The sequence below is a fragment of the Poecilia reticulata genome, chromosome 19, assembly GCF_904066995.2.
Source record: "Poecilia reticulata chromosome 19, P_reticulata-male-v2, whole genome shotgun sequence".
Taxonomy (NCBI): domain Eukaryota; kingdom Metazoa; phylum Chordata; class Actinopteri; order Cyprinodontiformes; family Poeciliidae; genus Poecilia; species Poecilia reticulata.
In genome coordinates this window covers 820,553-844,353 of record NC_088848.1, presented here as the reverse complement: position 1 = coordinate 844,353, position 23,801 = coordinate 820,553, and the positions used below count along the sequence as shown (strand labels likewise).

Sequence of the window (23,801 nt, the reverse complement as noted above, 5' to 3'; positions counted from 1 at the left end):
CCATCTTGGTGGTCCAGCAAAGCGTAGAGGAAGATGGGAGGATATAAGGAAAATGTCAGCTGTGGGCCGGAGAACGGAAACGAGTCAGACGGTGAGAACGAGCTGCCTCTGGCCTCCTACTGTGATCAGTTCACTGCTCAGCGGACAGGAAGAGTTGATCCAGCAGGAGCTTCACAGCCTGGAATCCACACAGTCACAGTTCAAACGGGTTTCTAGAGGACGTACCAACTCTTGGTGTCAGAAACGAGGTTCTGCTGCTGGCAGAGTGAGAACATGTAGCAACAAACACGTAGGCTGCTTGTCCCTGTTAGCTAGCAGAGACGTTAGCTAAGCTAACGCTGCTAGTTCGGCAGTAACTATCACTGATGTTTATGTTGGTATTACGCAGGCGGACAGAGTATTAAAGTAGTTATAAAGTACTTATATTGTTTAAAAGTACTTTATAGGAACGAGAGCTAGTTCTGTGCTTGTTTATTGTTGTCATAGCAACTGCCTACCAAGATGGCTGTCCGTTAAAATGTGACGTCACATGAGAACCAAGACTGAGATTGGACTCATGTTGGCGTTTTTCCTGACTGCCTGCTGGAGTGGCGGCTCCAACGCAGCGGGGCGTAAAATCTCACGTTGGTTGACCTCCAACTGAACAAGCATGTCAGTGTTTTCATGACCGGCCTGAGTAATCAGGACTTTCTCTGAGCAGATCCTGAATATCCACACCGTTAACGTTCATTTCCTGCCCTTCGCCACCGTCTCACTGCGCTCCTCCTAAATCCTCCAAATGACTTCTATTTTCTGCATAATTAGGTAAATGGACGCCGACAACGATCCGTGAAGAGAAAGGAGATGACGTGAGACGGCTCCTTTGCTCCCTCCTCTAAAATAGGCCGGCGGTCTGATCTCTCCTTTCCTTCCACCGTTCAGTAGGCCGCAGTCTGAACGGCCCGATTCTGATTCTTTCACCAGGAAATGGATCCGATCCGATCCACCTCTGTACTCGGAGCTAAATCGTATCGATAGTTTTTACGTTCCTGCTCTGTGGCTGTAAAACGTTCACACCGACTGCGGCCGAATTAGTGGCAGGAACGCAGAAAAAAACCGGATGTTAGCATGTAGCTCAGCTACACCGTATGCTACCGTCTCCATGGCGACGGTAGAGCGTTTGCATTGTTACAAAATGGAGCCTGACGAAGGGTTTAGTTTGGTTTTTATGTTTATTTTATTGAGTTTAGGACATTTTAAATTGATTCTGAACCGTAGTAAATTAAAATTGTGATTTTTGGATATATTTTTTAGCACTCCGCTAACAGGCTAGCAGGTTCTGTCTGTTTCCGTGTGAATTCAGACGTCTTGTGTTGAAATGCAGCCATAACTGAATGTTGGTGTTAATTATGCATCGGCCTCCTTCCCCTGAGCAGGTGAGCCTCGTTAGCGTGGGAATGACGCGTCGCTGTCACGGATCAATGAAGAAACAACTCTGCACCTGAATCAGTGGACAAATATAAAACTCACATGCTGTAAAGATGAAACGTTTCCCTGACATTTCCCTTCGCCGCGCCGCGCCGGCGGCTGACATGCGGCAGTAAACGGCGGCGCTGTACCGGCCCGGTTCTGCTGACTGGTTCTGCTTTCATCACAGCGCTGCTCTAATGGGCCTTTTAAACGCAACACAATGGAAGCGGGTTTGTCACAGTTCATCACGTCAGACGAACCCCATCAGCTCGCTTCCTCTGGATCCGTCTGAAGCTTCATTACGGCCCGTCACCGCGGGGGGCGGGCCGCCGCCGTTATGAGTCAGACAGGAGGCTGAAACAGGAAACTTTGTTTTTAAGGCTGTAATGAGAGGAGATGTTAGAAACTCAGCAGCTTCCAGAAACATAAAACATGCTGCATCTGCCTCAAATTAATCTGCTGACTGTTTATTTATTTTATATTTCATTAACCTTTTAAAAGGAGTTTCATGGCGTTTATGTTCAGAATGGCGCCTGTTAGCCGCTAAGCTAGCTGTCAGGGATCGAGTCAAATCAATGAAACCAGACAGTCCTGATGAGCAAAAACCTTCATAACGTCTCTTTTCTTATCAGATCTCTATGAAATATGGTCAGAATCGTATAAATGAGCTGAGAAAACTACAGATGTGCAGGTTAATAAATTAGTTTTTCTCCTGGAGATGCAGGAGACGACTAAACATTTTCTGTCTTTTACAATGAAGAATTAATTTTACATAATTGTCACTGAAGGAGACATAGTTTGCTTTTCCTTTTTGAAATTTTATCTTATAAATATTGCAAAGTTTTATAAACAAACGAGACAATAAGTCCAGTTTTATCGTTTAACCTTTATAACCTGCAGTGCCTCACAGAAAAGGAAAAATAATGCATAAAAACCTCAAACTCTCTTTTTCTTGCTGTTAGCCTTGTGCTACATCTGCACACCCGTTGCCGTGGCAACCTACTGACAGCATCCCCACTAACAAACTGATTACGTCCAACTGTATCAAGAATTAAAATCCAAGAACATGCTAACATTTCCCACAAACAGAAGATTCAGTCTGTCAGTTTTGTTTCCAGACTTGATGTAAATTTTTATTGTGCATCATAATTCTGCACCAGAAGCTGCCGAACGACAAACGACAACGTTTTTAACGTTTCATCCCAACAGTACAGAAACGTAAGACTCATTCTGAACGCTGCTTCAGACGTAAAATCCAGTTAATGCTTCACCTTTGACCTACTTGCAGATTCACAAATCCACTTTTCCTGTGTTTCTGCAGTTTGATGCAAAGTTAATGTCTGAATTTAATCCGACTCCATCAAAACCACAGCGATGTGCTTCCAGCGCCGCTAACGCGTCAGAAACCTGCCGGCTGTAATCAAGTTGTCGTAAATTGCAGCCATTTGTCACAAGCTGAAATTGTTCAAGGTGATTTTTCTGAAATGTTTTTCATGTCAAACAGAAAAACATCACAAAACCAGAACAGTGATGGAAATTCAGTGATTTCTGCTCGTTTCATTTTTAACATAAAACCTTTTGAGTTTCTCTGTTAAAAGTTACATTTAAATGTTTGTTGCTTATATTTTTAATCCGAGTGAATCTCAGCGTGAAACGGTTTCTATGCTGCTGTTTACGTCCTTTTCCGTTTTGTTTTGCATCAAATGTAAAGCTGTTTAATGTTGGCAATGTTCAGTGGTGACCTTTAACCCCTTCCAACATGATGCGTTTGAGAAACGTGAAAATATTTCCTGGTGTGATCATCTGAACTTTGAGATGCTAAATAAATGCTAAAAAGCTTAAAAATCATTTTAAAAGTCACAGCGATGGCGTAGTAATGTTAACCTCTAAGCAGACGCTCTGTCTGCACTGATGAAGATTCACTATCTGCATGGGGGAAACTTGAACTGGCTCCAACTGACAGCAGCTCAACCTACTTTCTGTTTTAGCTGAGAACTGTGACTGCTTGGCACTAAAACCTTTAATGGCCGCCCGTTTCCCGCTTGGCACAGTGATGGTTTCACAGAAACGTCCTGTGGAGGAGAGATGAGTTTTTACTGCAACGGGACGTCCTGATTGGTCAGATAGCAACACAAATTTCACTTTAATGAAATATGTATAGAAATATTTTTATTTGCTGACTGAATAGCAGGGCAGAAAAAGTGAAAGATGTTTTTTATCTGAATTAAAACCAACAGGAAGTCCCTCCCTCGCTGCCTTCCTGGACTGTGTAGAGCTTGTGAGCTTCGCTCCTGAAGTGCTGGCAGCAGCGGCTCCGCTCCATTAGCGGCGCTGCTGCTCCCATCACGTCAGCCGCTGCTGCCACTTCATCTGGGCTTCCTGCTGGGCAGCATCGCATCAGAAAACACAACACGGACGCATCGGTCTGTTCCAGTCAAGTCAGAGTCCATTTCCTGTTGGGTTTGCTCCTGAGCTTCCACGCCGTTCAGAACCACTTCCTGTTGGTCTAATTGGGCCGCTCAGACAAAACTTTACAGGAAAATGTGCCCCGTTTGTGTCTCGTTCACACCAGGTTTCTGGTTGTTGCTGGTTTCTGCCAGCAGATGGCGCCACGTCGGCATAAGTCAGGAAGAAGCGCTAAAATCCGATTTGGGATTACTTTGCGTTTCACGGGGGTTTGGATGAGAGTTGATCTGGAGCCAGATCAGTTATTAAAGTGGGAAAATGAAAGTCTGAAAGTTTCTCTGGCGTAAATCTTTATGCCTGAGATGTTGGGGTTTTCATTTGAAATTAACACATTTTCTCAAACTGATGTTTTCTGGGATTTTGTTACAACTATTGAAAAAAAAATAGATTCTTGTTCCTGGTATTAAAAAAAACTAAAAATATAACTGAACAGATAAAAACTAAACTGAAGCGAAGCATTTTCAAACAATAAAAACCAAACTGAAGCGAACACAGTCCACACTAACAATGAGTTTTAACTGAAAACGATGAAGCCGTCCTGACTGCTGCTGGACGCCAGGAGGTAAAAGTGTGAGTTTTTTCCCAGCATCCTCTCTGCGGCGGCCAGCAGGCTGGGCGTGGGCGGAAGGAGACGCTAATTGGTTAATTGGACGATGGAAGCGCCGAGTTTCACAGGCTCTCCTGGAACCGGCCGCCGTGTCGGACTCATCGGCACACCGGACCAAAATAGTCGTGTGAAGAACGAGTTGGAGAGTTCAGGCGCTGCTTACTTTCTCACATACACACACACACACACACACAGACACACACAGACACACACGCACAGACGAACACAGAGACACACACACACACGAACACACACAGACACACAGACACACACACACACACACACACGGACACACACACACACAGACACACACACACGCACACACACAGACACACACGCACACACACAGACAGACACACACACACGAACACACACAGACAGACACACACACTGTTGAAGCGTATCGGTTGGAAGTTGCAGGTAGTGACGTCTGGACATAAAAACCCTCCATGCTGGACTTTGATTAGACCATCGCTGTCGGGTGCAGCTGGAGCCGAACCTCGATCCGTTAAACTCTCTGGTTCTGGTTCTGTTTGGACCCGCTCACCTGATTTAAAGCTGCTTCCTCTGATAACACGGCAGTGAAAACTGATTACATTCAAGGATCTAAATGTGTTTCTGTTTGTCTCAAACTGTTTCAGGCTGAAGATCATTTAACACATTTAGCCTGAAATTAGCAGCATTTTAATTTATCCAACCTGAGATGAAAATATGAGTCTATTGGCTAAACCATGAATACGTCTGTTTACAGATGGTTAGTTTGGATCCCAGGTTTTCCAGTCGAACGCGTGAAATAAAAACAAACAGTTTTATAAAAGCTGTTTCTATTAAATACGAAATGAAATTAAAATCACAGTAAGTCATTAATCTTGGCAGCGACGGATGTAAACATGAGATGATCATAATTCCTGCCGCTAGCGCCGCCCATCTATCAGCCAATCAGAGGACTCGGTGATGAGCCCCGCCTACTTGGGAGCGGTTACGCATGCGGCGTTTTGTCGGCCATTTTCCATTGGAGTCATTGGTTCAACATGTTGAAATGACTTTAAGAACAGAGTGAGTCTCTGAACAAACGGAAACAAACCATGAAGAAGAACACTTCCTGTCGTCTTCTTCATGGTTTTCACCAGTAGTAACATCTGAATGTTGATCATGTGACTCGTACGATGTGGAAAAAATGTTTCCATTGCCGTTTAGTGAAACATGAGTTTAATAAAAACCACCTGATCCCAGCGTAACGTTTTCCTGGGAGGTTTTCCATTAAGCTGCTTTGTGTGAAGCAGCTAATGTCCTCCTGCTTCACATCCTCTGCTTTGGGCTTTTCTGCCATTTGATTTCCTGAACTGTGAAGATGTTGAAGGGCTGCTGGCGGCTCAAGCAGAGAAGATATTATCCAGTTATATTCTTGAATTAATTGATGTATTTTCCCCGTTGGGATCCTGATGTCTGTGTTCATGTTTCTGTTTTTGTTAAAAGCTCTTCAGCTGCCTGTGTGTTTTGTGTCGCCTGTTTTTCCTTCAGTGAGAATGAAACCCGACTCTCCTCTCTGTCCTCTAATAGGCTCGTCTCTCCCTCTTTCTCTCTCTCCCTCCATCTTTCATGAGTCTGAATAAAGCAGCTAATGGTGCATGGAAATGGTGGCGGCGCCGTCACGACTGCACACTTTCTGTTCTGTTTCTGTGTGTGAGTGGAAAAAGGACGAGCCGCTCCGTCGTCACCGTTTATCCTGGAGCCTCCATGCAGAGCGCAGCCCGGCGCCGTGTGGCTTCGGCCCAGTTCCTGACTCAGATCACTGACGGCTGGTGCGTCTTCCTGTCCCCAGGTTTACATCCGCATCCTGGACAACGAGTGGAACGTCTACAGACGCTACACCGAGTTCAGAGAGCTGCACAACCAGCTGAGGGCCCAGTTCCCACAGGTGGACACCTTCAGCTTCCCACCCAAGAAAGCCATTGGGAACAAGGTGAGGTCTGGATGCTGCCATGGCGATCTGGGCCAAAGCATTGCCTTTTGATTCAACATCCAGTACGAATAGGTCAAGTTTCCAGCTCGATAGCCGGTGGGTGTACCTAATAAAGTGTTCAGATTTCCAGTAAAGCTCAGGTTCTGTTGGGTTCGGCTGTGAGACGACCGTGAGGGAGAGCGAAGGACTGAACCGGTTTAAAAAAAGCATCTTCATCACCAAAAACAGAAGCAAAAGATTTGAGGCCAGACTGAGAGAAACAGGAAGCAGCTGGATAAAGCTTTAAAGCTTCCTGAGATTTAAGTGGCAGATTAGTGAAGTCTGGGTGTGTCTCAGTGTGTGTGTGTGTGTGTGTGTGTGCTCAGTAACACACACACACACACACACACACACACACACACACACACACACGCACACTGATGCTTCATGGAAATCTGAGCATAAAGCAGCAGTTTGATAGAGCGCTCTCTGTTTGGTTGCATTTCTTCAGAATGGATTGTTGTTACCAGCAGTGTGCCAAAAGATTGATTCAGAATCATCATAATGTCCTAATATTCATTTTAAAAATAAACCAGACCGCCTCTCTGTCGGCTTCCATCTTGTAACTAAGCGGGAGTTCTGGCGTTGCCATGGAGACGGTGCGCGCGGCAGAAAGAAACAAAGGGGAAGCAGCAGAAACTCAAGCGGCTGTCTTCGTTGAAGGAAAATATTTGAGTTGTTTTTGGTTTTTACCTGAATTTCTGGGAGGAAAACCGAGCTGGACATGAGCTGCTGGACATGAGCTGCTGGACATGAGCTTCACCGAGTTCAAAGTTCACCAAATGTAGACGGAGAACGTCAGGAACAAACGGAGCTAGTTAAGCTACAGCGGAGCCAAGCTACAGTTCCCTCCGGCACAGAGCTCCGAGAGGTGAGCTGTGATTGGTTAGAAGGTCCGGTACGGAACACAGAGGCGGGATGTGATTGGTCAGACTGTCCGGTCTGAGAGCAGCGCTGTGATTGGTTAGAAGGTTGTGGGCGGGGCTTGTGAAGAAACGTTGATATTTTGCTTTCACTATCTGGTTTCTGTATCTGCAGGCAACATAAATATTTTTAAGAAACGTTTATCAGACACGATGTTAAATTTTTCATATTTTTTATGATTTTTCACTGAATAACTCCAAACACTGGCTCAAGACACCTGGGTGGAAATTTAAAGGCGCTCTGCAGAAAGGTGGCGCTGTCTGTCTGTGACGCTTCGATAAAACAAAATGGAGGACTCAGAGAGGGAGTGATTCACTTTAAGCATGGATAAATATTTAAAACTCTTTAATGTCTCCATGTGTCGTTCAGATCTGCTCCGGTCTGACAAATGCTTTGATCACAGATCGACTGAAGCAGAAATTATGAAGAATCGGTTTGAATCAAATCGTGAGTTGGTAAAATACTCCCACTCCCAGTTTATAGAGTGTGTGTGTGTGTGTGTGTGTGTGTGTGTGTGTGTGTGTGTGTGTGTGTGTGTGTGTGTGTGTGTGTTGTCTTTGCTGGTTTTCAGAGGTGAACACCTTTCCTCCTCCAGGTGAGCTGCTGTTAAGCTTCTAACAAAATGAAAGCAGAACTCGTCGTCTTCTCCTTTCGACTGTTAGTTTATAACAAGTTAAAGCCGTCGTATTAAAAGCTCATGGATGCTCCGTTACAGCCATTAATTCACCAGCAAATTAATTAAAATCCTAAAATTAGTAAATCCACGTGCATGTTGACCTACCATGGTGGTTATATAACCGCTTCCCTGCTTCAACATATTCATTTAATCTGTGAAGCAGCAGCAGTGACTCAGTTTGCTGCTGATGTTCCCAGTAGGCCTCTGCTTCCTGTCCGTCCAGGTGACCTCCAAACGACCTCATGACTCATGAACACAAACGTCCGGCTCTAAGCAGCTCCGTTACATTTCGTGACCAGATGAACTCAGGAGCCATTTTGTTTTAAGAAACACAAAATCATTTTGTGAATTTTTTATGCTCATCAATACATTAAATTTTAAATGTTTTAACGAAACAAACATTTTGGGGAATTTTTTCAGTTTATTTTGGTATAAAAAATATTTTTATTCCCAAACAACAAAAATGAGAACTTTCTTCAAAAACGTTAAAGTAACCAAGATTAAAAGAAAACATGGCTAATGGAATAAAAATACTTTGTGCCTAACACTTTCCATGAAGGAAGAATTAAATGTGAAACTCTAGAAAGTTCCCAGTTGAGGGAAAGTGTGTTAGTCTGGTGAGCCTAACCCACTTTGGACACCTCTGATCTACCGACAGATTTAAACACAAAAAAACCCAGCAGCAAGTATAAAACTCTGCAAACTGGCTCCACAAACGTTAGTCCTCCAGGCCAGCAGGGGGAGTCGACCACCAGACCCTCAGTAAAGACGGTCTGGTGGAGGAGGAAGGAAAATACTTCATGCACAATATTACAGAACAGCAGATTCAGTAACAAGGTTAGCTACCAACCGCTACAGTTGGTAGCTAACGTTGTTACTCTGTCTCCCCCTAGTGGCCTGGAGGACTAACGTCTGTGGAGCCAGTTTGCACCATTTTGTTCTTGGTGCAGATTTTGCTGTTTGATTCATTGTAGCCTTATTTTATTTTAATTGTAGTTTGGCTTGACCAAACCGCATTTCTTCATATTTTCTGTTGACAGTGACCCTATAATGCGCCGTCGTAGATTTCAGACCCGCCATCAAAGCTGCAGAGAAATATTTTACACTGGAGCCCAAAACTCGACGGCCATGAAGGCGAGAGGAGGAACGACGGCAGCAGCGAATAAAATCAAATGTTTGGCTAAACATTGATGAGAGCTGCAGCACGGAGCGATTCAACAGGCCCAACAGTCTGTGTGTGTGTGTGTGTGTGTGTGTGTGATGCATCGGCAGCTGGCCGGTCTTGCCTGAAGCATCAGCAGATGCAGATAAACTCGTTAGCAGGACTGAAATGACACAATGCAGAACGTGAGAGAAAGAGGCTGCAGTGCGGATGCAGCGACTGCGCAGCCTCAAAGGTCAGAGGTCACCTAGCTGCTGTGACCCGCCTGGAGTCGGCCCTTTTCCTCTTCAGACGGACTCATGATGATCCTGTTTGATCTGCCTGCGGATCTCAGGCAACATGTTTGAAAAATGAACAAAGATTTCCAAAAACATCCCTATGGATATCTGCACTCGGGGTCAAAGGTCGCGTTAGAGATTTTCCATCTTTGACCATTAAAAAAAAAAAAAACACAGAAAAATCTGAAGGCGCTGTTTAATTTTGACAGATTGCTTTTCACACCCCTCACCACGCAGAGTTCAGGTCACTAAATAAGAAACCAAGTTTCGCTTCACAGCCTCGTCTCTGACGTGGAAACGGCTGAATGACCTGGCGATGGGCGGGCGGGCGGGCGCCGCAGCCAGGAGTTAATATGGCGGCTTTGGAGCTGAACCTCTGCTGTAGGAAGCAAAGGCTGACCAGGAAACGCCTCGTTTACCAGAAACGTTCCCCGTTTTCAAAACTTTGGCTGAAGTGGTGCTGGTAATTTCAGAGCAGCATCAAAACCACAAAACAGTCCACAACCTCTGCAGAAATCCCGCTGCTCAGTCCGGTGACTCGCGTCGATTTGGACCGGGACGGAGACGATGCCGCAGGTGAACCACTCCGTTTAAATGTTTATATCAGTTATTATTGGATTCTAGGGCTTTTATTGTGGAGAGAAAGTTGGACGCTCTCATCTGGTTTAGACTGAATATTAATTCAGCTCAATGAAAATGAAATGCAGTTTATTATTTTAAATGGCAGAAGTAGATGTCACCTGTGCGTCAGATTTATGGGCGTACCAGAAACACGCAAATACAAAGGTTCCACCACTCTCTGTTAAAACAATGTGTTTAAATCTGTTTGTGTATTAAAGTCTGTAATTAATGGAAATGACCAAGATGGCCGTCTGCTCCTGGAGAATCCTTGGGATGTTCTGGAGAAATTTTGATGAAGGGGCAGAACCCTCCAATCGGTTCTAGATGGAAATGGATGAATAAAAATAATTCTGACTCTGCAGAAGCTGCCGGAAACAAACGTTAAGCCCCAGTGAACGGCTGCCGTCACGTTCTGCATCCGAACTGACGAGTGCGTCGGTGAGCAGCCTGCTGCCGTTCAGGTAGCAGAGAAGCAGAAGTTTCCCTCCATCGCAGCGCCGCTGCAGCTGCTCCTCACTGAGCTGTCAGTCTGCTTCAGACAGCGTCTCTGCATGGGAGCGCATGTTAACAGGCATGAAGCTGAAAGTCCTGGGCATGTAATACAGTTAGCAGTGTGTGTGTGTGTGTGTGTGTGAGTGTGTGTGTGTGTGTGTGTGTGCTCATTTCCCCTGCTACCTGATCACCACTGACAGCTGGTGTGTTTCATCCTCAGCAGAGCGAAGTGCAGCTGAGCAGATATTCATGGCGCCGTTAAAAAAGCCTTTGAAGGTCTCGCAGTCAAATATCAGAGCCAGAATGCAAAGCCAGCATTAACATTTCTTCATCATTAGCTGGAAATAAAATATAAAAGCCCCGCTGGCGCCTGCGTGTGTGTTTACGGGTGCCTGTGTATCAAAGTCACTTTTAGATTCTCAGTCTATTTGTAATTGATGAAAGCAAGGCTAACAGAAACGAAGCTAACAGCAGAGCTGGACTCTGCAGCTCTTTACTCCACTGGTCTGGACTCCAAACGGGTCAGAACCCAGAGAAACAACTCTGGTACTTTGGACGCGTTCGCACCAACCCAGTCCAGCCCACTTTAATCCGACTCCAGTCTGTTTTCCCCTAAAATCTGGTCTGTTGGTGAGGTGTGAACTCTAATCGACCTCTGACCTCTGGTCCTCCAAACCTCAGTCTGGGTTCGGTTGAAGTGAACTCTGGTTCAGTTTGAACCGTACCAGAGACCAGAGGCCGCTCCACAAACAGGAAGTGGACTACAGCGCAGGGCATTCTGGGTAAATCCAACCAAAGCTAACATGCTAGCCTAGTGCTAGCAGCAAAAATGGCTCCTGGTCTTTAGCCTAAAGAGAAATCCTCCAACCGCTAAAATCCTCCATCTTGTTTCCATCTGGTGAAGAAGGAAGTTGCTCTCAGTGTCTTCAGAGGTTTTGGTGTCGTTTCCTTCAGTGGTTCTTGGTGCAGCGCCCCCACAGGCCAGGAGGGGAACAGGTTGGTTTGACTCAGAGCAGCTGGAGGTGGAGCAGATGTTCTGGGTCCAGTAGAACCGGGTCGACTGGACCATCAGGAGGTTTATTTTGGGTTTCTGCAGATTGAAGGGGAAGTTCAGCCGTTTGACTCATGTTGGAACAGGGCAGCATGTGAAAGTTGCTGGATGGGAGTTTCTAGGACTTGTTGCGTATCCGACTTGTCAGAAGTTGCTGATGGTTAAAGCAGCAACAGGGAAATATCTTCTGATCCCAAAGAGTGGGAGGAAATATTCAGCTGTCATAATATCTGTGTCAAACACCTGTCACAACTTTCATTAGTCTCATTACCGCTGCAGCGTCTCTCATTGTTGACGCAGCGTGAAGGCGGCCATTTTCCCTCCTGCCCGTCCTGCTGGCCCAGCATGCAGTTCTCCTCTGGCCTCGCTGCTGCTGCGGCCATGTTGGAGAGACGCTTAGCGACTCAGTGGCAGACGTTCACGTCGTTTCACGGCTTTGTTTGGACGCAGTGATTCCCACAGACCCGGGCGTTCCGTCACCTCCTGGAAAAACCTGGAATTTAAGGGTTTTCCAGGTCAGGATGATTGTTTAAAGGAGAATTCCCCATTTCATGATCCAAATGTTTTTTATTCTTTCCATCTTTGCTCGTCTCTTTTTTCTTTCCTTCTTTCTCTTTTCTCTCTTTTTCTCTTCACATCTTTCGTTCTTGATCGCGGACCGATCAGCGAGCGCGTTCTGCTGTCAGCCGAGTCACTTGCGCTCCGCACGGTTCAGTTTTTACCCAGCAGGAAGAGCTGCGCTGGATGTCGGTTCTGGCCGGGTTGAACTGGGGCAGAACCAGTAAAAGTTGCTCCATAAGGGAGCCACATTCAGTAGGTGAACCGGGTCGTGTCGGTACCAGCTGCAGGTTTTAGCAGGTCAGGTGGAAGTCGATGAATTTTTCAGCTGCAGTTTTTCTCTCCTCTAAATGGTTTATTAATAAATAATTCTGACCTTCAGTGTTGGTTTCGTTTTCTCTCCTTCAGCCTCATTATTTGCTGCAGTTCAGAATAATGTGAGCAGCTCAGCTGTTTCAGGCAGAACTGATCGAATTGACCTGCAGTGGGATGAGAAGCAGAGCAATATTTTTAAAACGGGTTGCTGGCTGCGCCGCGTTGCTGCGCCGCGTTGCTGCGCCGCGTTGCTGCGCCGCGTTGCTGCGCCGCGTTGCTGCGCCGCGTTGCAGCGCCGCGTTGCTGCTGGCAGCGCCGCGTTGCTGCGCCGCGTTGCTGCGCCGCGTTGCTGCGCCGCGTTGCTGCTGGCAGCGCCGCGTTGCTGCGCCGCGTTGCTGCGCCGCGTTGCTGCGCCGCGTTGCTGCGCGCCAACGCCGCGTTGCTGCGCGCCAACGCCGCGTTGCTGCGCCGCGTTGCTGCGCCGCGTTGCTACTTGCCAACGCCCGCCCCCAGCAGCAACGCGGCGCGTTGCCCAGGCTTTGTTTGAGCCGTCCTGGACGCTGAGTAGCCGAGCTAACTGTGGCCATGTGGCTCCCAGCAGGGGGTCCCTGCAGCATGAGCCACACAAACTAACAGGAATAATTTAGTTTATTTAGTCTGACAGAGAAACATGGTGGTTTTGTCCTTGTTAATTTATAAATCCCATAGTTTCACACTAAATATGTAGTTTTTAAACTAAATATTTAACTCCAAAATAAATATTTAGTTTCACTAAATACTTATTTACAAAGTAAATATTTGGCATGCTGACTAAATATTTAGCTAATATGCTAATTTGTTTAGTGATAAGTGGAAGTAGACTATCAAAATAAAAGCCTTCTGTGATAGACCTATATAAACTCTTCCTGCTGGCTAGCACATTAGCTACTGGCTAAATATTTAGGTTGGTAGCTAAATGTTTATTTATAATTAGTTTGGAAAATTATTTTTTAATTTGGAGCTTAGTAATTAGCTTTTGATTAAATATTTAGTTTGGAACATTTATAAACATATAAATGATGAAAATGTGACAACCACGTCTTCCTCCCTGTGAGGCTCAATAAACCCAGATATTGTTCACGTTGTGGGACAAACCGGACCGTTGGTAGAATCATCGGCCATTTGCAGTTTGACCGTAGATGTTACTCTGCAGGTGTTGAAGCTTCATTCCTCCTCGTCTCTCTGCCTGCAGGATGCGAAGTTCGTGGAGGAGCGGAGGAAGCAGCTGCAGGGCTACCTGCGCACCGTGATGAACAAGCTGATCCAGGCGCTGCCAGAGTTCACCGCCCGGCCCACCAAAGAGACGCTGCTGGCTCTGGTACCGTTCTGCCAGTAAGTGGAAACACGCCGCCGCCATGTTGGTCACAGGCCGCCGCCATGTTGGTCACAGGCCGCCGCCATGTTGGTCACAGGCAGCCGCCATGTTGGTCACAGGCCGCCGCCATGTTGGTCACAGGCCGCCGCCATGTTGGTCACAGGCCGCCGCCATGTTGGTCACAGGCCGCCGCCATGTTGGTCACAGGCCGCCATGTTGGTCACAGGCCGCCGCCATGTTGGTCACAGGCCGACATGTTGGTCACAGGCCGCCGCCATGTTGGTCACAGGCCGCCATGTTGGTCACAGGCCGCCACCAGGTTGGTCACAGGCCGCCATGATGGTCACAGGCCGCCATGTTGGTCACAGGCCGCCATGTTGGTCACAGGCCGCCGCCATGTTGGTCACAGGCCGCCATGTTGGTCACAGGCCGCCACCAGGTTGGTCACAGGCCGCCATGTTGGTCACAGGCCGCCATGTTGGTCACAGGCCGCCATGTTGGTCACAGGCCGCCGCCATGTTGGTCACAGGCCGCCATGTTGGTCACAGGCCGCCATGTTGGTCACAGGCCGCCATGTTGGTCACAGGCCGCCGCCATGTTGGTCACAGGCCGCCGCCATGTTGATCCCAAGCCGCCATGTTGATCCCAAGCCGCCATGTTGGTCACAGGCTGCCACCATGTTGGTCACAGGCTGCCGCCATGTTGATCCCAAGCCGCCATGTTGGTCACAGGCTTCCACCATGTTGGTCACAGGCTGCCGCCATGTTGATCCCAAGCCGCCATGTTGGTCACAGGCTTCCGCCATGTTGGTCACAGGCCGCCATGTTGGTCACAGGCTTCCGCCATGTTGGTCACAGGCCGCCATGTTGGTCACAGGCTTCCGCCATGTTGGTCACAGGCCGCCATGTTGGTCACAGGCCGCCATGTTGGTCACAGGCCGCCGCCATGTTGGTCACAGGCCGCCATGTTGGTCACAGGCCGCCATGTAGATCCCAAGCCGCCGCCGCCATGAAAGCCTGTGGTCTGGCCTTTAATAGGTCCTTCATTAAAGGGGCAGTTTTACGTAAAATCCACGTTTTGAATCTGTCATGTTATAAAATCAAACCTGAAGTGATGCTTTGATTCTTTCTTGTTTGAGGAATCCTTTCATCTCCATGGCAACCATTGAACTGTTAAAATGCCTGGGTGAACCTAGCCCCGCCCCTGAGGTTTAGCTCCTCCCCTACTCAGCTCCTCCAGACTAGCCATCAGCAATTAGCAACACTGGTAGAAACGTTAAAGGGTTAATAGAGGAGCCATGTTGGGATGACTTCCTGGAGGCGGAGCTTCAGGAAGAGCAGGAGCTTCTTAAGGAGACAGAGGCCCAATTTCAAGATGTTAAATCAGGAAGTGACGTTTCTTTTCAGTCATATTTGATGTAGCACTTTCTAGCAACAGAAGGTAACATAATTGCTTGATGTTGTGTAAAATGGCTCCGTGTGCCTGGAAAACACAGAATCCTGGCCCTTTAAGACGCCCCAGTGTTTCTGAATGAAGTGAGAGCAGAGCGGGTTGGAGGTGCTAACGGCTCGGTATCAGCTGCTGCTCCCTCATGGGAAACTCAGGTTCTTTCCCTGAGATTAAAACGTTTGATGATCTGAAACATTCGAGGTTTAAAGGAGGAAAAACAGAATCAGTAAAGCAGTAATGCTGTGATTTCACATTTAAAGATAAAGAGAAATGACTGGCTGTCGGTTTAGCGTAGCATTATTATCCAGTTTAATCTAGCATACATTGACAAAGACTCAGCCGTCCCAGCTGCTTCGCTCTTACACACAGGATTAATGTCAAACCTCCTCCAGACAAACTGCACAGTTTTTACACACATAAATAATAAAAGTTCCTCGTTTCTCAGTCACTCTCATGTAGCAAAGTGTCTGCAGCTTTGGCCGCCCGCCCACCGCGCGATCCAAACCTCCTCTCATCTTCTGTCCATGTTCCACATCTGTTTCCACTTAGCGATCAGTCGGCGGACGTGATGTGCCACCCGTCTGCCCTGAATGTCACTTCCTCCCTGGAGACGCCCGCTGAACGCAGCGGCGCGGCGGCGGGGCGTTGGCGCTCTGCAGCCGCCCGCCATCATACGGCGCCGGTTTGCTGCTAACGCTACAGAAACTTCATAACTGATCCAGATGCTCTGATGCCAGGACATGAATTTAAATCTCTGTCAGTACATAAACATTTTCATTAAATACAGCAAATAAAGGCCACTGGAGCCACAAAACCTTTAATACACACATAAATAATTTACACAGCTAAACGTTTGGATTTTAAACCATTTTCACTCCAACAAGCAGTTTGTCTCTGGTGAGAAATCAGCTGTGTGGAGAATCACTAAATGACGAGACGATAAAAATAAGGATCAGGGCTGTTTTTATTAGTATTTCATTAAAAAATAACTCGTCAAAAATCATTTAAGCTTTTTATAAAACATAAACATTGCAGAAATAAATCTCTTCAGCAGAAACCAGCGCTAATTACTAACATTTACTCTGCTAACGCTAAAGCGCTACACCAACATGGTATTTAGCTGATTACACCAACATGGTATTTAGCTGAAGCTGAAGCTAACGCTAAAGCGCTACACCAACATGGTATTTAGCTGAAGCTGAAGCTAACGCTAAAGCGCTACACCAACATGGTATTTAGCTGACGCCAAAGCGTTACACCAACATGGTATTTAGCTGAAGCTAACGCTAAAGCACTACACCAACATGGTATTTAGCTGAAGCTAACGCTAAAGCACTACACCAACATGGTATTTAGCTGACGCCAAAGCGTTACACCAACATGGTATTTAGCTGAAGCTAACGCTAAAGCACTACACCAACATGGTATTTAGCTGAAGCTAACGCTAAAGCGCTACACCAACATGGTATTTAGCTGAAGCTAACGCTAAAGCGCTACACCAACATGGTATTTAGCTGACGCCAAAGCGTTACACCAACATGGTATTTAGCTGAAGCTAACGCTAAAGCGCTACACCAACATGGTATTTAGCTGAAGCTAACGCTAATGGCTTCCTGCCCAACATAAATGTATTAGTTGAATGAAAACTGTTTGACCTTTGAACCTGCAGGTGGTATGAATAATTGTGAGTCTGCGGTTAGCTCAGTTTTTCTGTCCTGAAAACTCGACGCGCACCAACAACGCGGTAGGATGAGTTTGTAGATCTGTGATTTTAGAAGCAGCTCATTAAATTCATTCTAGGAACTGAATGAGGATCTGGACGCAGCGCTGTGGTAACCATGGCAACACATTGAGGCGATTGGAGGGTGATTCCCAGACACCAAACAGGAAGAGGAGACGTTGAGCAGAGGGTTGGTGTTGTTCCTTAGTAATGACAATGCGACGCTGCATAATGCTCATAATTAGCCATTTCTGTGGAGCTGGAGAGAAAAGATCAGTGAACCGGAGCCTTGCAGCCTGACCCGCTGTCAGCACAGATAGGATGAGCGCTCAGATGGTTCACTCGGGTCACGTTTGGCACAAAGTGGTTCATAATTAAAGCTCTCAGATGGATGTCAGTGTTTGCTTTCACAGCATAAATTACTGGTTACCCAGGATTATTAAATTTAAAATCTGAATCATCACAGCTCCAGGGAAGAGAGAGGGTTGCAGGTTCAATTACCATCCACTCCTCGATGCAGCAACGAGGGCGCAAGACTTTGACTAGGCCACCTTCAGTTGGCTGAAATATCATGAAAGCATTTATGGATGCTCATTATTTATGTTTAATAGGAGGCAGTGAAGGAGAAAAGGACAGACTTCCTGTGTTGAAGTGTTTAATTAGTAAATTAATAAACAATAGTGCTGCTGATTAACTGTTTACGCTTTTAGAGACCAAACTAACTGCAGAAAAATGAACAAATTAAAGTTTTCCTCTGGTGGTGTTCTGCTTTTCGTCTATACCATCCATCCATCCATTTTCTAACTCCTTGTCCCTCAGTGGGGTAAAGAGGTGCTGCTGCCTCTCCAGCTAACGTTCCGGGCGAGAGGCGGGGTCACCTGGACAGGTCGCCAGTCTGTCGCAGGACAACACAGAGACACACAGAGACACACAACCACACACACACACTCACACCTAGGGTCAATCTGGAGAGACCAGTTAACCTGACAGTCATGTTTCTGGACTGTGGGAGGAAACCGGAGAACCTGGAGAAAACCCACCATGCAGGGAGAACATGGAGACTCCATGCAGAAAGACCGGGAATCGAACCCAGAACCTTCTTGCTGCTCTACCAACTGCGCCACTGTGCAGCCCCATCATTATTAGCATCAACCAATAAAATTCAAATTATAAAGTATTTATTGGTTTAGACCCAGAAATATTTCATGTCCATTCCAGTGGACGACCCGTTCTGCACTCTGATATCAGCGACTCTGACAGTTAGCATCTCATCATGTGATGCTAAATGCTATCAGTTAGCATCACATGCTGAATGCTGCCACAGTTAGCATCACATGCTAAGTGCTGTCAGTTAGCATCTCTAAATGCTATCAGTTAGCATCACATGCTAAATGCTGTCAGTTAGCATCACATGCTGAATGCTATCAGTTAGCATCTCTAAATGCTATCACAGTTAGCATGCAGCTCCACCTGCCTCAGGGAAATCAAACGTCTCCAGGCTTCAGCCTCCAGCAGCCATTGGATTCCATCAGTTCATGTTTGTGAAGACAAGTTTCTTATTAAGACCGTTTAGCGCTCGGCTTTTTCCTCCTCCACACTCATTTTGATTTATGCCAGCATTTGTGTAGCTGTTTACTCTAATTAGCTTCCTCGGCGTTCGCATTATTAATATTCCAGCCGTGCGGCGGAAAGTTATTACGCTGCACAAATCAATAAAACGTCCGAATGGGGAACCGAGACACGCAGAGAAAAACCCAGAAACTCAATTAATCCGACACATGAACAGACCAGGCGGCTGGCCGGTTCTGCTCTGCAGTTTAGCAGCAGTTCTGGTGATGTAGCCTTGTTTGGACCTGATTGGACCGGGTCTAACAGAACCAGCCTGGTGCCGGTCCAATGGGGAGGAAGAGCCGCTCCTGATCCAGAGGAAAATGATTCAAATTCACTGTAATGAGCAACCTGTGCGGCCCAACACACACACACAGACACAGACACACTCCACACACACACACAGACACGCAGACACACACACACACTCCCCACACACACACGCAGACACACACACACACAGACACACACACACGCAGACACACACACACACACGCAGACACACACCCACAGACACACACACATGCAGACACACACACAGACACGCAGACACACACCCACAGACACACACACATGCAGACACACACACGCACACAAACACACCCACAGACACACACACCTATGCTTGCCTGGCTATCTTTGTGGGGACTTTCATTGACTCCATCTTTGGTCAGTTAAAGTTTCTCTCTCTGCTTCCTGGCTGATCATTGGCCCAAATGTCGCCACCTTCAGCCAATCAGATGGCAGAGTTTTCTTTTTAGTGAGGCGGACCGAGCCGCCTGGACCGAGTCCGGACCCAGAGGTCTGTCTGGCCCGCCCTCACAGACCTTCCTCGCGCCTCGGGTTGCCAGGTTGGGATGGAATCGGGTCGTTTCATTTCCTCCGTCTGACCGCCGCCTCTCGCTCAGCCCCATCCTATCAGCCTCGGGGATCAGCCAACAGGATGGTTGCCCCGGCAACCGGGCCAGTGATGTCACCGGCTGGACCAAATTAGTTTCCCTCAGAGTGATGGGAAAAGTGCGGCGCGTCATGTGACCAACGTGAGCTTTGATCTGAGTCGATAATCCACGAAGATTTTATCAAACACTAAATAACGGAGACACTGGAAGCTGCTCTGGATTTAAATTATGAGCAAACATCCAGCGATGATGATGTCAGGACGCAGCTTCCCATCATGCTTAGCGTCAGGATGCTGCTTCCCATCATGCTTAGCGTCAGGATGCAGCTTCCCATCATGCTTAGCGTCAGGACGCTGCTTCCCATCATGCTTAGCGTCAGGACGCAGCTGCTTCCCATCATGCTTAGCGTCAGGACGCAGCTGCTTCCCATCATGCTTAGCGAGAGGACGCAGCTGCTTCCCATCATGCTTAGCGTCAGGACGCAGCTGCTTCCCATCATGCTTAGCGACAGGACGCAGCTGCTTCCCATCATGCTTAGCGACAGGACGCAGCTGCTTCCCATCATGCTTAGCGTCAGGACGCAGCTGCTTCCCATCATGCTTAGCGTCAGGACGCAGCTGCTTCCCATCATGCTTAGCGTCAGGACGCAGCTGCTTCCCATCATGCTTAGCGTCAGGACGCTGCTTCCCATCATGCTTAGCGACAGGACGCAGCTGCTTCCCATCATGCTTAGCGAGAGGACGCAGCTGCTTCCCATCATGCTTAGCGTCAGGACGCAGCTGCTTCCCATCATGCTTAGCGTCAGGACGCAGCTGCTTCCCATCATGCTTAGCGACAGGACGCAGCTGCTTCCCATCATGCTTAGCGACAGGACGCAGCTGCTTCCCATCATGCTTAGCGTCAGGACGCAGCTGCTTCCCATCATGCTTAGCGTCAGGACGCAGCTGCTTCCCATCATGCTTAGCGTCAGGACGCAGCTGCTTCCCATCATGCTTAGCGTCAGGACGCAGCTGCTTCCCATCATGCTTAGCGACAGGACGCTGCTGCTTCCCATCATGCTTAGCGACAGGACGCAGCTGCTTCCCATCATGCTTAGCGTCAGGACGCAGCTGCTTCCCATCATGCTTAGCGACAGGACGCAGCTGCTTCCCATCATGCTTAGCGACAGGACGCAGCTGCTTCCCATCATGCTTAGCGACAGGACGCAGCTGCTTCCCATCATGCTTAGCGTCAGGACGCAGCTGCTTCCCATCATGCTTAGCGTCAGGACGCAGCTGCTTCCCATCATGCTTAGCGTCAGGACGCAGCTGCTTCCCATCATGCTTAGCGACAGGACGCAGCTGCTTCCCATCATGCTTAGCGTCAGGACGCAGCTGCTTCCCATCATGCTTAGCGTCAGGATGCTGCTTCCCATCATGCTTAGCGTCAGGACGCAGCTGCTTCCCATCATGCTTAGCGTCAGGACGCAGCTGCTTCCCATCATGCTTAGCGTCAGGACGCAGCTGCTTCCCATCATGCTTAGCGAGAGGACGCAGCTGCTTCCCATCATGCTTAGCGTCAGGACGCAGCTGCTTCCCATCATGCTTAGCGACAGGACGCAGCTGCTTCCCATCATGCTTAGCGAGAGGACGCAGCTGCTTCCCATCATGCTTAGCGACAGGACGCAGCTGCTTCCCATCATGCTTAGCGACAGGACGCAGCTGCTTCCCATCATGCTTAGCGACAGGACGCAGCTGCTTCCCATCATGCTTAGCGTCAGGACGCAGCTGCTTCCCATCATGCTTAGCGTCAGGACGCAGCTGCTTCCCATCATGCTTAGCGACAGGACGCTGCTGCTTCCCATCATGCTTAGCGACAGGACGCAGCTGCTTCCCATCATGCTTAGCGTCAGGACGCAGCTGCTTCCCATCATGCTTAGCGACAGGACGCAGCTGCTTCCCATCATGCTTAGCGTCAGGACGCAGCTGCTTCCCATCATGCTTAGCGACAGGACGCAGCTGCTTCCCATCATGCTTAGCGTCAGGACGCAGCTGCTTCCCATCATGCTTAGCGACAGGACGCAGCTGCTTCCCATCATGCTTAGCGTCAGGACGCAGCTGCTTCCCATCATGCTTAGCGACAGGATGCAGCAGCTTCCCATCATGCTTAGCGACAGGACGCAGCTGCTTCCCATCATGCTTAGCGACAGGACGCAGCAGCTTCCCATCATGCTTAGCGACAGGACGCAGCAGCTTCCCATCATGCTTAGCGACAGGACGCAGCTGCTTCCCATCATGCTTAGCGTCAGGACGCAGCTGCTTCCCATCATGCTTAGCGTCAGGACGCAGCTGCTTCCCATCATGCTTAGCGTCAGGACGCAGCTGCTTCCCATCATGCTTAGCGACAGGACGCAGCTGCTTCCCATCATGCTTAGCGTCAGGACGCAGCTGCTTCCCATCATGCTTAGCGTCAGGATGCAGTTTCCCATCATGCTTAGCGTCAGGACGCAGTTTCCCATCATGCTTAGCGTCAGGATGCTGCTTCCCATCATGCTTAGCGTCAGGATGCAGTTTCCCATCATGCTTAGCGTCAGGATGCTGCTTCCCATCATGCTTAGCGTCAGGATGCAGCTTCCCATCATGCTTAGCGACAGGACACATGTGAATACTTCACCTCTCTGCCGCGGACACATGTGAATATTTCTAATTTCACATTTTCTCATCGTTTATCACCTTCTGACTCGTTTTGGTTTCTAAAATGTTTCCAGTTCGTTACGTCGGTTTGGAAGCAGAACTTATTTTATAATTCAGTTGTGGTATGCTAGCAGCTAGCATGCTGTGGTATGCTAACAGCATGCTAGCTAACGTTAAAACAGCGTTAAAACAGTGCGTAACCATGGCAACCAGTGATCATTTAAATGATCACTTATTTAAAGGCCGCCCAATCAGCTGAGACGATGACATCACTGACGGTCTGTTTTCATTGGCCGGAGCTAACATGTCCCTCCTCTGTCCCCGTCCTGCAGAGACGCCCTCCAGGGGAACGAAGGCGGCTCCAAGACGCCCCGGTCCAGAACCTCGTCCCGCTTCCCCCGACTGGGCCGCAGCCGCACGCAGGACGCTCGACCCGAGCCGCAGAGCGGCGACCTTTGACCCCGGGACGGCACAGACTCTGAGGACGTTCAGGGGCCGCTGTGGAGATTTATTTAAACTGGTGGCGCTTCCGGCCGACCCAAACATCCAGAACCGGGTCCGGACGGTTCTGCCTCAGATCAAACCGGTTCTGGGACTTTTACTCACTTTTGTAGTTGAAGTCTTCACAGTGCCTACCATGTTTTGTAGCTTCTCTCCTGGACCTGGGGGAGGTCAGGGGTCATCAGCTGTCCCAGTGCCAGACTGGACCTCACACTGCTGGCATTCCTCCTCCCTGCCTTTGTTGTTATTGTTACTCTCTCTGTCCTGTCGTTGCTTTTATAAATGTGCTGGATCGTGTCGTCGCCACGGCGACTCGTTCTGTTTTCTACGATAGCAGAGGAGGATTCTGGGAAACGGGAGGATCGGATGAGCCAAGCGACACCATGAATAATCTGTAATTTGGCTCAGATTAGGCCTTCCTGGTTTCCAACGACTCGATGGCGTCATGTTGCTACGGCGATGAGATTATTAAAGCCAAAACTGAAAAACTCTGTGAGCCGCAGTCATTTCAGCGTTTGGGTTCAAAAATCCCTTCAGTTGTTCTGAAAACTTTTGTTTGGGTTAAAAATGTTGGACCAACTTTAGTTTCTCTGATCCTTCAGCTCTGCTGTTCGTTCGCGGCTAAAAAACATCTGAAGCCGAAACCAAAAACATTTTAAAACAAGCTGCTGATGGACGATGGACTCTCCTCCTGTTGGACCGGGCCGTTCCAGAACCTTAAAGGAAACACATTATGCTTTCATCCATTGTGGCCTATTTAAAGCTGAACTTCAACGTTTTGGTCAGGCTCCACTTTGACCCCTGACCTGAGAGCAGCTCGTTCTGATGCACTTCACGCTGCGCCTCCCTTACAGGTCGTAGAAATTTCCACCATTTTTGTAGTTTCGTAACAGAATATGATCATTTAACGGCCCAGAAACTTTTTATTCTCAGATGAATTAAAAGACGTGAACAGCAGCAGATTCCAGTCCGACATGTTGGAGCCACAACATGAATG

At 48.1% G+C, this 23,801-nt stretch overlaps 2 protein-coding genes and 1 long non-coding RNA gene across 7 annotated transcripts in view; 2 read left to right on the top strand and 1 right to left on the bottom strand.

The window, feature by feature from the left end:
* Window positions 1-23,295, top strand: part of snx29 (sorting nexin 29) — a 116,912-nt gene extending 93,617 nt beyond the window's left edge. For 2 of the 4 annotated variants that reach the window (XM_081601152.1, XM_081601151.1), the window contains 3 exons: window positions 6,345-6,485; window positions 13,833-13,972; window positions 22,636-23,295. In XM_081601152.1, the coding sequence (XP_081457278.1) occupies window positions 6,345-6,485; window positions 13,833-13,972; window positions 22,636-22,762 (408 nt within the window). In that variant the 3' untranslated portion in view covers window positions 22,763-23,295. Of the gene's footprint in view, window positions 1-6,344; window positions 6,486-13,832; window positions 13,973-17,204; window positions 17,847-22,635 lie in introns of those variants that run through there. The other 2 variants (XM_081601153.1, XM_081601154.1) reach the window with 2 other exon arrangements.
* LOC145549206 (uncharacterized) lies at window positions 1,193-7,308 on the bottom strand. 2 transcript variants are annotated; one of them, XM_081601156.1, is made up of 4 exons: window positions 7,218-7,308; window positions 3,426-3,521; window positions 1,710-1,803; window positions 1,193-1,480 (listed from the first exon to the last, which is right to left on the bottom strand). In XM_081601156.1, the coding sequence occupies exons 1-4, from the start codon at window positions 7,276-7,278 to the stop codon at window positions 1,426-1,428; spliced, it is 306 nt and encodes a 101-aa protein (XP_081457282.1). In that variant the 5' UTR covers window positions 7,279-7,308; the 3' UTR covers window positions 1,193-1,425. The 2 variants fall into 2 exon arrangements, 1 of the variants encoding a protein (XP_081457282.1); XR_014085185.1 differs by lacking the exon at window positions 3,426-3,521 and having other exon boundaries at window positions 1,599-1,803.
* Window positions 7,304-11,038, top strand: LOC103481024 (uncharacterized). Its single transcript, XR_536215.3, has 2 exons — window positions 7,304-7,395; window positions 9,165-11,038. It is a non-coding gene; the product is annotated as an uncharacterized LOC103481024 (long non-coding RNA).
* Window positions 23,296-23,801: the final 506 nt, after the last annotated feature.

Bases quoted from the DNA above. Each gene is read 5' to 3' on its own strand.
- LOC145549206 (XM_081601156.1), bottom strand. From the start codon at position 7,278: ATGTCCAGCAGCTCATGTCCAGCAGCTCATGTCCAGCTCGGTTTTCCT. The intron at 1,804-3,425 runs GTAGGTTGAGCT...TTCCTGTTTCAG, and splicing joins GTTCTCAGCTAAAACAGAAA to CCTCCTGTCTGACTCATAAC. The intron at 1,481-1,709 runs GTTCGTCTGACG...CCACTGATTCAG, and splicing joins AGAGGAAGCGAGCTGATGGG to GTGCAGAGTTGTTTCTTCAT.